This window comes from Rhincodon typus, chromosome 29 (genome assembly GCF_021869965.1).
Source record: "Rhincodon typus isolate 14 chromosome 29, sRhiTyp1.1, whole genome shotgun sequence".
Taxonomy (NCBI): Eukaryota; Metazoa; Chordata; class Chondrichthyes; order Orectolobiformes; family Rhincodontidae; genus Rhincodon; species Rhincodon typus.
Window position 1 is genome coordinate 3,032,993 of NC_063360.1, and position 13,120 is coordinate 3,046,112.

Below are 13,120 nucleotides of genomic sequence, written 5' to 3' on the forward strand. Positions count from 1 at the left end.
TTATCAACCATAATCTAGTCAAATGGTCAAACTTCCTAGTCAAACTGAAACCAACAATACTATTCAGGTTTATTCAACACAACTATTGCATCTTGCATGACAGCTCAGTTTGGTTAGTAGCAATCATATCTCGGTCAGAAATTTAGTGATTCAAGACTCACTTCAAGTACTTAAGCACACAGTCTCACCCAAGGCTCCAGTGCAGTACTCATACTTTTCAGATGAGACATTAAGCACATTATGCATGTTCAATTTTATTATAAAAGGCCAAAAAATAGCGTGGTGTGTTTCCATGTTCCAGCCTACAATTATCCTTCAACCAACACCACTAAAGAAAGTTAACTCATCACCACCCTCTCAAGGATAATTAATGATGGCCTATGATATCCAAATCCCATTAACATATACTGTAATTGGTGTAAAGATTATAGTGTGCTATGTGCAAATTGAGTGGTTTTTTGACCGTAAAGCAACAGTGACTACATTTCATTGAGACATCCAGAGGTTGTGCAAGATACAAGTGCAAGTTGGTTATTTATTGCAGATCCGTACCGTTATTATAGTGTACATAGCATTACTTGTTAAATTGTGAAATCAGTCATCTTTTCATATGCTGCATTGTCTATTTGTTTAAATGGAACAGTCTGAAATATGGTTTAGAACTTAAAAATTCATAATAAATTTCTTAGCTTTGATTTCCATCAGCACTCCCAATGTGACCCTGAAACTGACATTAAAATTCCTAGAGGAGTTCTAACATTCTTCATTAAACAAGTCATAAAACATTGATCTTTTATAGTGGTGTCTCTATTACACTGTAATATTTACTGAATCTGCATTCTTCAAATTTGACTCATTGTAGCATCATAATTGAGTAGCTGAATTACCATGCTTGCCTGTGCGAAAGGGTGGAATAGTAATTCAGGATCATAAGGAAAAACTGATGTTTAATTTCAAAAGGAAGATGTTCTTCTAAGGCTACAAACAAGGCATATTGCAGGACTGATTAGTGAGAATTTAAACCTTCATCTGGCTCAGCAACTGAAGTACTTCATGCAAAAAGTGAACGGGTGCTTAATTCCTTGATACTTCACATGCTAAGGTGACTATTCACCGCTGGATGTAGCAGCATTGCAGAGCTTGGGTCTCTTCCTTTGATTGGGGGATTGCCTAGCCCTGTCTATTGAATGCTGCTTTTGCTGTTTGGTAGCCCTGTGTTGTAGCTTCAACTGGGTTGACACAGCATTCTTAAGTTGGCCTGGTGCTGCTCATGGCATACCCTCCTGCACTCTTAATTTTACCAGGGGTGAGGAGACATTTATGATGTTATGCAGATGTTAATCAGCCAGTCTGATCTTCGTTATGTAGGTAGTACTTCCTCGCTTAAGTTCCATCATTCACAGGCGAAGGTTGAAAATAGTGTTTGAAATAATCCTGTTGCCATTAGTCAAATTTTCAATGAAGTAGGGCATATACACCTATATATCTTGGAACTGAAATCAGTCCCATTTCTGATTGCAATTTGCAATTAAGGTTATTGCAGTGATCATGCTTCAAGAGGCACTTTGTTTTCCAGATCGTTGAAATCGACAATGAGGTAACTAAGCAGTGATTTAAACGGTGGTTTGATTCCTCGCCTAGTTTCTGGGTAGATGGAGCATCCAGAGTGGTGCTGAGAAAGGTCCTTAACTTAATCCCTGAATAGGGGCAGCGTGAGCAAGAAAATACATATGTATGGAAGATGGGCTTCAGTGTTTTTTGTTTCTCTATTTTTCTTTATTCATTCATGGGATGAGAGCGTCACTGGCTAGTCAGCATTTGTTGCCCATCCTTAATTGTTAAGACAGTTGAGAGTCAACTACATTGCTGTGGGTCTGGAGTCACATGGAGGCCAGACCAGGTAAGGATGACAGATTCCTTCCCTAAAGGACGTTAGTGAACCAGATGAGTTTTTCCGACAATCGACAATGGATTCATGATCATCATTAGACTCGTAATTCCAGATTTTTATTGAATTCAAATTCCACCATCTGCTGTGATGGGATTCAAACTCTGGTCCCCAGATCATTACCCGGGACTGTGGATTAACATTCCAGCAATACTACCACTTGGCCATCACCTCCCATGTGATCCCTCTTTGACACTAGCTGATGATTTGATCTGTAACCACCAAATAAGCATTTTTGGTGGAGGTAAATCAGAAGAGGCTTGACCAGTTTGATTACTCTGTAACATTCACAAACTCGTTAGAATGCCACTGAAAGGTAGTCTTTCACTCATGCCAGGGTAAAAACTGAGGTGTTCTGATTATCATAGTGTTCTGGATTTATTAACCTCTCAAAGTTTCTGGAAGCAAGGGCAGGAAAAGACACACTACCCCATCCAGCTTTGTGTTTTTTACCACTGTGATGTCTTAAGAATCACAATATCTATATTTCTCACCCCAGCCAAAGCAACATATTAAGTTTGCACACATTGGAAGGGCTAATGGACGTGGAAATCTGAAAATTTCTCACCAGACCTTTGGCATATGAAGTTAGTCCAGGACACTACCCTGATCCTGATTAACTTAACTGGAGACCCATCTCTTGTAGAGGGAATTCAGAGAATCAAGCTCCATTGCATAGACCAGCAATTTGCCCCCCCCCGATGTTCTCCATTCTTTGGGAAAAGAAGAGCCTCTCGATGTTTAACCTTGTCTGCCCTTGTATAACTTGTGGGAGTAACCACTGTCTAACCTATTTAATTGGTAAACTTCCAATAGCAACAACGTTTTGTAAAAGGCAGGTGGAAAATTAAGTGTTTTGTACAGCCAGCAATGGGATCTTGGGATTTAAATCCAGTTGCGCACAAACTCCAGTCAGCCTCATTTTGTTTCCTGTGATCTGATTTCCCATATGTTAATATAACAAGGTTACTTGCTTCAGATTTACCCAGTTTATACATCAAGGCAAATAGAAATGATGAAAAAGCTGTAGATGCGCAATCTTTCTAAGGGTTCACCCTCTGCAGGACTTTGGGTACAATGTTATAAGGCTGTGAACGATGTGGGCTATGCTGAGCATTCTGGGGGAATCACGTGAGAAGTCGAGGTTGTGAATAACAAGTCACATTTTCCAGCAGAGTTCTGGATGTTGAGACCAGGTTCTCGCTTGGAAGCTGTGAGAGGCCTATTAACGGGAATTATTTTTGTTATCGCCCTTATTAAATGCAAATCTCACCTTATTAATATGCAGCTTCTCATCATAGAAACTACATGCCATGAATTCCCAATATGAAAGTCAGAGTAGGCGCTTGATGACTCCAGCCCAGCTCATGCTCCTCCAACCTGCCAACCTGGACACCCAGCACCAATGTTTTAGGGAACCGGCTTTATGCCATGGTCATAAGTATCCAACAGTGTCTCCGTGCCGTCATAGCACATCCCTGATACACTCACAGTATGCATTTTGTAAGCCACTGCCAACTGTTAATGGGATACTGCTGCAAGGAAACTTTGTATACAAGGACAGGCACCCAGCTCTCAGACTGGACCAGGGCATCTCAGGGCTACTCACTTGCTCTTGTAGCGCCTACCTAGATTCTCTCAGTATCCCTGTCTTTCGTTTTTGTGATTGGTCCCCCGAGCCACAGTTTAAAGGTTCACAGTACCTCTATCTTCCCTTGTTCTACAATGCAGACACCAAGTCAGACAACCCATGATATGATATACAGTGGTCATCAGCCAAGGGAGCAGACAGCATTCTGTATGGCACATTACTGCCTCAATCTCATGCTTTCACCAAATGCCAGCAGCTTGTGGTAAACACAGTACATGTAATGCAAGCAAACGGCATGAAAGTCTAAGCAGTGTCGTCTTCAGTGAAGTCCAGGGAAACACCCGGCTCAGTAAGTCAGGGGAAGTCAAGGGTTTTGGATATAGTAATTTGGATCCTCTGGGTAGTTAGAATCAAGATCCTCTCTTCGTAGAGCACCCCACCGGTCACGTTGGCTCTTTTTGCTTGTGTAGGTTGTTTTGTCCTCTACTGAGAGAAAGGTAGCGATTCAATGAGATGAACATTGACAGCACAGCTGTTAGTGCTGGGGTAGGTGGGGGAAAAGTGGTGAGGTGCCCCAAGTGAGTGAACAGGCAATACAGAGGCTGTGCAGCTTGCATAGTGTGGGGGGAGGGGTGGGTTGGGTGGATGAGAGTGAGTGAGGGAAGACTTTGCAGGCAATAATGAGAGTGGTTGATGAGAGCCTTAGTGGAAGGTAGGTGCAGTAGCAGAGATGGGGTGAGTGTTAAGTTGCAGAGAGAATGCAGTGACATTTAGCCTAGCAGAGCGAAGGAGGTCATCGACCTTCCTATATTGCTGGCCCCTCCTGTAGACGACTAAGTTCACATTAACCAGGGTGGCAGGGTCTGATATTGTGGCCTGTTCTGGCAGTTCTGGTGGAAAAGGACGCCCCTCCTCTGCCTGCATATTCCTTTAGGTTAGTTAAGGCAATGTTAAAGGTTCCAGCACTGAGGCAGAAAACTTTGGCTGCACTCACTTTCCTCAAAACAGCACCTGCTAAGGAAACTTACGATTGTAGACATAGTGCAGTCACGTTGGGGCCCAGCATCCAGTAGTATTCTCTTTATCTTCTTTGGAGATTTCTGTGCTTTTACTTTGTGCTGACAGTCAGTTCAAGCTGGTAGAAAGTACTTTGTTGCTCAAGAGCTTCCAGTTAGGACAATTCTAAGTCACAGCATCAATTCCTGTATTGTATTTGCATAAGTTTTATTTTTGGAAATTGACAGTACTGATTAATTCCCTGAGAGGTGGTTTTCTTCATTCTTTTAATTCGCCAGTGTCCTTTCAACTTGGCCCCCATATTTTTGGCTTCCTAATGTACGCGCATTTAAATTCTTAATGAAACTTTTGAAAGGAAGGAAAATAATTGTGAATTATGCCCATTGTGTAACATACACGGAAGAAAGACCACATGACCAATATGGTTTTCTCATGTTACCACACAAGAAACAGCAACTGACTTGGTTTCCTGCTTTACGGTAATGCCATATTCATCTGTCTCAGATTGTTGAATGGGCAAATGCATACCTCTAGTTTAAATTTACTCTGAGTAATTTGTTTTCCCTAATACCAGAATAGGCAGCAATCTTTAATACTAAGTATAGTTCATGTGCAAAACCAAACGGTGAATTAAATTTGCTGCACTTAATTGAAATGAATGAATATCTGATGCAAACATTGAGTAACTCACACAGAATTGTAATGGGCCAGAGGTTCTCATATTTGCTTCCATTGAATGAACTTGCACTGAACTAAAACCCTTTCGTATTGTACTGAATACCAATCAGTCATGCCTCCTTCCCTTGCACTTTTGATTCCAAACACTGTCTCAAACAGTAAAAGAAAATCTGACATCATAGCCCAGTCTTGACAAGGAAAGGAAAGAATTGCATTGTGTTTGGCATTATTTTGAGCTGCAGTAAAAAAAATTCAAAACCACTTATTTGGTATTAGTATAGTCTTTGTTGTGATGGAGGGAAAGTGGCATCCAATTTGTGCACAGCAAGGTTCCACAAACTGATTACTAACAGAATGTCTGTTTTACTAACAAGAGGAGAAGGCTAAATGTTGAGCAGGACATCAGGAAAATCTCCCTTACTGGTTCTCATCATATTAGTTCAGCATCCATTGTAGAGAACTGATTTGTGGAAGCAAGTACTTATTTGAATTGTGTAAACACAGTATGTTTGGCACCAAGCCATTTTACCAGGTGACTATTGCAAAGGGGATTGATAACGTCCAGTAGGATTGAATGGTGGGGACAGTGTGGCAGGTGGTACTCAACATTCATATTGAAGTCATGAAATCTAAGGCTCAGTTCAGAATGCAGGAAACATGGATATTATTAAGCGGCTCTTATTTAAATAAATATTTCCAATATTTCTTCTCTTTTGACCCAACCAGTTGTTGTGTGAGGTGGAAATGTTGGAATTTGAGCCCACGATAACTCTTAGGTTGTGGTCTCGTGACAGCCTCCTGTAACCATGAAGCAACTTTATAATAGTTTTTCTCAATCATGGGTAACTCAGTGACGTGAAGATTACAGATTTTAATTTTAACCCCATTGTACTCGTTACCACACTTAATTTGTACATGTGTGATTTTGGGCACCCATGTTCAACAACGACATTTCAAAAAATTTCAAAACATAGTAGGATTCAAGCACTCAGGCTGTCTATTTTGTATGGTGATGCAAACAGAATTGGAGAAAGGAAAATCAAATGAGGATATGATCGCAGAGATGCAGAACACAAATTTAAAATCTGTAACCGGCCTCAAACAAGTGAATCCCTCACTTTTCGTGGTCTGCAAACATGGGATGCAAAAGCATAATTGGAGTAATATGAGTTGATGTTCTTATTGCATTTATTAATATAAGAGAGGAGAGGTGTGGAAATAACTTGTAGGTCAGAATTGAAGAGTAATTCCTACGTATGAGAAATCTGTAGAGTGTAGTTGTTTACCTCAGCTGAACGGTAAGAAGTATAAAAAAATGTTCTAAAGTGTACCTTTCTTGAGCCCTGGCCCTCCAAAATGCTTAAATAACAGTAAAGTACTGTGGAGGCTGGAGAAACTTAATAGGTTAGGCATCATCTGCAGAGAGAGAAAGTTACTGTTTCAAGTCTGATTTGCATCCTCTTCAAAGAAGAGTCTTATCAGGACTGAGACATTAACTCTGTTTCTATTTTCACAAATGCTGCCTGTTCTGAGTTTCTCCAGCACTTTCTGTTTTTATCCGAGGCTGCTCCACAGTCTGAGATATTTTGAAGTATGGCCATTGTTGTGCTGAAGAAACCACAGTAAATAATTTCTGCACAGCAAGGTCCTACAAAGGTGAAGTAAGGTTTTAAGTATCCAGGAATAATATTAACTGGAGCGTCAGAAAGGGCTTACAGATCTTAATCAATTGATAGTATGGACTCGTTAGCTGGCTGCTTCATAAGTTGGACTGGCTATACTAGGATCAAGGATAAATTGTACAGCCTGGCTGTAATACCTGATAGGCCAAATGCCGTTTTATCTTCAATACTAACAGTCAAATGCTAGAAACATGCAACATGGTTTTTAAAAATTAATTGTCACCAGTCTTTTTATCTAATTTGTAGTTGGTCATGGTTGTCGAACAGGGCCACAAGAGCTCCTGTCAGGTTCACCTCATGAGAGAAGCTCTGCTGATCATCAGTCAGCTGTCATGTTGCTGTGTCACTTTGAGTTGGTGTCTCAGCTTTTCACACATGTGGTTGTAGTTGCTGTATCTGAGGGCTGCATGTCTCCATCACTTTTTCAAGATGCATTAATATTTTTCCTGTGTGTTTGTTTCTCTTTCCAGTTTGGTAATGAAGAGCAGCAGCTGGAATGGGCAAAAAGGGAGAGTGAAAGAGCAGAACGTGAGAGATTGGAACGGTTGCGAAAGCAAGAACAAGAGGACCTAGAGCTTGCAATAGCACTCAGCAAAGCAGAAATGTCTAATGTGTAAATAATGCCCTGGTCCACTTAATAAAAGGCGTGTGAACTGTCAAAGTGAAGGGCGAAAGAAATGAAAAGGAAAGAGAAAATGAGCAGACACTGGGTATTCTGAGTGCACTGGACAGTAACTGGCTCCAACCCCACCCCACTTCCTCTCCAGATGGCATCTAAACAATCACTTTGTGGACCAGTGGGATAATTTGCATGGACTTGGTTGGGGTGGGGTGGGAGGTGGGGGTGGCACAGGAAATGAGGTTGCTTAAAAAAATACTCTTTGTAATTAAAAAGGAGAGAGAACCTGTACTATTCTCAGTCAATCAGCAATTTTAGATCTTGTGTTTATGCACATGAAAGACTTGAAAGCTTTGTTACCAATGCTAACTAAATTTAACTACGGTATTGAGAGAAGTAAAGCCAAACCCCTGCACTCTGTCTCTCAAAGGAAGAAATACATAATATATATAAACTGCCCGGTTTGTTCTCCTCTTTGTGGTGCAAAATGCCTAGTGGTGTTTCTGCAAATTCTAAATGTACAGTGTTCGGTTTTATGTTTTATAACAACCCACCCATACCTCCCCATCAAACATGCCTTAGTGATGCTGCAAGATTGCAGTAAACTAAAACCCTGGACAGGAACCACCTTGTTCAGTACAGCTCATTAACCTGTAAAGACTTGTACATTATGTCAGTTATATTTGTCCAATCGAATGTTGTGTAACTTAAAAATCTATCAGATTTTAACTCATTGCACATTGCTTTTCTTTAATATAATAAATGTGTGAAGACATTCCTGTACAACTGGACAATTCAGCGCATTCCTGATGTTTCAGTACTTTTTGACTGTAGCACAGCAGAAATATGTAAAGGATACCCAAGTTATTTCACTGTCCTGTGTGTTCTTATAGCCTCTAATAAGATTGTGCAGACTCTTTTCATGACAAACTGCACATGCTGATGTCATAGGCCTGGAATTTTGATTTTGAGTCTTTTACAAGGAGACATGAGGAACTTGAATGTGAATTGTACAGAATGTGGAACAGTTAGAGACAATTAAATGGGAGAAAGTGTGACATTGCTTTTAAATTGTATGCATGAATGGAAGAAACTAATTTGGGTCTTATACTATCTGTGTCATTTAATGAGTGTTCTGAATATAATGCATCCAGGGGCAGAAAATTACCCTTTGTCATGCATGATGTGACCTTATACTAATATTTTCCTTCCAGTTTTTGATTGCTTGTTCTTGCTGTCAAATGGTAACAATTTGTACTTGCCCAGTACTGGGAACACTCCATGACATTTCCCTTTGTGCTGTTGAAGTAAGTAGCAGTAGGTTCAAAAGCAACAAGAAAAAAAAGTTGCTAGTTCCAGTGAACATAATTACTTACATTATTTAAATATTTTCAACCTGTTGCTTAATTGCTTTTGTTATTGATGGTGAATCCTTGTTTGATTTTTCAGTAGTGCCCAATAAGCCTGCACATTGCAGAGTGACAATGAATGCATGTATGACCATGCCAGTTTGTTTGATTGCTACTAGATTCTGCCTTATGTATCACAGTTTGGTAACTGTGGGAATATAGAGGTGGTGTATCTTTGGAATTCTCTACCCCAGAGAGTGGTCTACCTCAGCATACTAATGACATGAAGCAATATGGGGAAAGTGGGGCGAGTGCCATTGAGGCAGAAGATCAGTCATAATCAAATTGAATGATGGAACAAGCTCGATGGTCTGAGTAGTCTCCTGTTTTTATGTTGCTTCAATGGGCGTCAAGTCTGTACAGCGGAAAAAACAGGAATGGTGAAAATGTTTTTAAAATTTGTCAATGATTTTCAGCCTTTCTATCTGAAGGGAAGGTAATTGTTCATTCGTATGTCGTCAGTGCTGACTCTAGGTTTTGCTATGGGAATTGTACAGTTTCTATATATGGTTTTATACTGTTAAGCATATCATAGAATGCGTTTCATTCATTTGTTCAGGTCAGCATTATTACTTCACACTTGTGTATTTCCAAGTGTTCTCACCAGGCATTGCCAAAGTTTGGCATGATTATGATTACATTGCTGAAATCCTGGTGATAACCATACACATCAAATCCTGCCCAATTTGTGTAAAACATAATGAGCTGCATCTTTCTTTGTGTTTATCTTACAGTGCCTTCATCCCACATGACTCTCTGGTTTATCCATGCCCATATCTTGTGTAATGTTGGGAAGTTGTCTGGAAAGAAATACAGTTCTGCACGGTTATAGAACACTTTCACAGAAATTCCTTTACCATAAGAACAGGTTGTGCTTGTTCTACAGCAGGATCTGTAGAGGTTTGCCCAGACAGGTTCTCTTTATGGTCTCTGAAGGTCAATGCTCCCATCTCTGCATGTTTTGTGTGACTTGTACATAATATTGAGAACAGGCTGGATGAGGGCCACTGCACAGCAACACCTGTCTTTCTAGGTTCATCGAAACATACACGACTTTTTAAAATTCAGTTTGTGCCTTAATTTTAACCCTCAGAATTGCCTGATGCCTTCATTCTGTTTTACATGACTTCCCTAGAGTAGGTTTCAATTTAATTGTTTATCCATAACTCTGCATGTTTGACATTTTTTACTTCTCCCATTTTTGCATTCCTTTACAGGAGGTGGACGACATCCACATTTATTGTCTATCCCTGAAAGTTGTTGAGGTGTAGAGTTTCTTTCTTGAGCTACTGCAACCGTATGTTGAAGCTGCATTCTTGGCGCTCTCAGAAAGTGAGGTTCAGGAATTTGACACAATGACGATGAAGCAATGGTCGTATGCGTTCAAGTCTGGATGTAACTTGGGCAACGTGGAGGTGGTTTTCCCATGCATCTGCTGCCCTTTTTCTTCAAAGTGGTAGAACTTGTGGGTTTGGAAAGTGCTGTTGGAGGAGGCTTATTTGAGTTCATGTATTTGGTGGATATTACTGTCACTTTGTTGGCAGAGAGAATGAATGTTTAAGATGTTAGATGGTGCTTTGTCCCAACTGGTGATGAACTTCTTGAGTATTGCCAAAGCTGCACTCATCAAGGCAAGTACTCCATCACATAATCTAGGTTTAGTGGTTTAAGTGCCATGAAAGTCGTTGCATTTTATATGCATTTCTCCATTAGCTGAGAATATCCTCTCTCCTCCCAACCCCTACCACCGACGCCACCACCAGTACTTCAGACATTTTCTATACACATTTTTATATCTTCACGTGCTCTCAGCAGGCTTGGCTGAGGTTTGGAATTATTGTGATTACACCATTGTTTGTATATCGTTCACAGTTGATCGTCTTGTGCCCTGCAGATGGTAGTCAGGCTTTGAGGATTCATGTGGTGAGTCACACATCAAATTTCCTAGCCTCTGATCTGCTCTTTTACGTGTTCATGTGGCTGATGTGGTTAATTTTCTAATCTGTGGTGATCCTATTCACCCCATCCCTTTCCCAAAACAAAAACAGACTCTTCGTGGTGGAGTAGAGCTGCCGTTGAATAACAAAGGGAGGTCATTAGACTTCCCTTTATAGTGGATGGTCATTGTGTGGGACTTGTGTTGCTTAGCACTTGTCAATACAAGTCATGTTGTCTGTGATTGCTTTGTTACCTGAGGAATTCTAAATTGAACTGATTAATCATCAGTGAATATCCTGTCTTCTGACCTTATTATAGAAAGAAGGTTATTGATGAAGCAGTTGAAGTTGGTGAGATGAACACGATCCTGAAGGGTTACTGCGTAAACATTCTGAAGCTGAGATGAGTGGTCTTCAAAAATCACAGCTATTTTTCTTTGTGATATATACAACTCCAGACATTTTGAACGTTTTCTCTTTCATTTCCCATTGATGTGAATTTAATTAGAGCTTCTTAATAAACATTTGATCAAATGCGGCGTTGATGTTGATGACAATAGTTGTTATCTTACTAAGGCTCTGATGAGGTCTGGACAAGTAATCCTGCTAGAGCCTTTGCTGAGCATTGTTGAGCAGGGTATTGATAATTAAGTGCTGATTGATAGCACTATCAACAACTTTTTCCACCCCTGATGGTTGGGAGTAGGCTGATGATACTTGGCCAGATTGGATTTGTTCTGCTTTCTGTGGATAACACATAACTGAGCATTTTTCCACCTGGATGCTCTATTAGTTGTACAATCATTGAATTTTGTCCATGATACTCTACCTTTTCTATGCATTTAGTCTTATTTTGCTTTTTGACCAGGTTGATATGTTAGTTCAGGATGTGTTTCATGTTGCTTCTGGCATGCTGTTTCATTTTCTCATTTTTCATCAACTTCTTTGTCAGGCCTGTGCTAATAACTAGCTAGCAGAAATGAGAGACTGACCCTCATGAGTTCAAATGCATTGCCTGAAAAGGTATTGGAGGCAGACTCACTTTCAAAAGTGATTGGGTAAACATGCTGAAGAAGGAAACATCAAGGGTGTTGGATGTTTTTGGATAACTCCTGCAATTGAGAGATATGATGTGCTGACTGGCCAATTCCTGTGCTGTAAAATCCTGAAACTTTCCTCCATGTCTGTTGGCAAATGTCTGGTCCACTAGACAGTCTGCATAACATCACTGCCAGATTCATAGCCTGACTCTTTGGTGAAATACAGCAATCCCCAGCTGTCTTCTCCAGTATTGGCACGTTTCCGTTTTAATACACAAGATATTTGAAGAAATTATACATGTGGTGACATGTAAGATTGCAGCCGTTTATTTTGGCATTTCTGTTCTTGAAACCTTTATGCTTCTAGTCTGTCTTATTTTAATGAACAGAAGTAGGATGCATATATTTTTAAAACTGTCCCCCAGAGCCAAACCCACTCCCTAAATTTTGCATCAAGGATTAACCAACCTAAGCATCTACCATCATTTCAAAGCTAGCATCTTAAGAACTGTAATGTGCAATATTCTGGTTGATATAGAATACAGGTACTTGATTTCTAAAGCAAGATATCATAGAATTGTTCAGTGGTGTAGAAATGTCTTTTATAGCATTAGTTATGTTGGGATCTATTGTGTTTTTAACATGCTGTTAGATTTCAGTGTTCCCACAGTATTTGCGTTTCTACCCTGGCACGGGCAGAATTTAGCTGGAGTGAAATAATGGGTGGAGGGCTACAGATCCAGACCAGTTTAGATGTATTAGTGATGCGCCCACTTAGGCTTGTTTCATGTCCACTTAAGTATTGTGTCAATATTGTAATTTTGCTTGGTAATCTTTAGGAGCTGAAAGAGATTTTACACTAAGCTCTGTGCAAAAGTTATCTCATGCCTTAGAAATTCAAGATTCTGTTGTGGGAAATCTGCAGTGGTGCTATTTGTACATGGAAGCAGCAGCCTCTGACTGCGTGTTCATAACTTGTTCGGCTCAATATCAGCAAGATTGAAGCCATCCTTTTTGATGATTCTTATAAACACACTTCAGATCCCAGTTTCCACCCATCTGAATAGTTTTCAATCTTCATCTGAGCTCCTACTCTCCGCAGATTTCTTGCTCCATATAAACTCTTCCAACTTGCAATATACTGTGTCCTTTCCTGGAGTTCGGGTCAGATCATCTCCCCATATTTCCTTCCTTCACTT

At 40.2% G+C, this 13,120-nt stretch overlaps 1 protein-coding gene across 1 annotated transcript in view; it reads left to right on the forward strand.

The window, feature by feature from the left end:
• eps15l1a (epidermal growth factor receptor pathway substrate 15-like 1a) overlaps nt 1-8,318 on the forward strand; it is a 228,909-nt gene extending 220,591 nt beyond the window's left edge. The window contains exon 24 of the mRNA XM_048613886.1: nt 7,387-8,318. Coding sequence (XP_048469843.1) covers nt 7,387-7,533 — 147 coding nt within the window. The 3' untranslated portion in view covers nt 7,534-8,318. The remainder of the gene's footprint in view (nt 1-7,386) is intronic.
• The last annotated feature ends 4,802 nt before the right edge of the window (nt 8,319-13,120 follow it).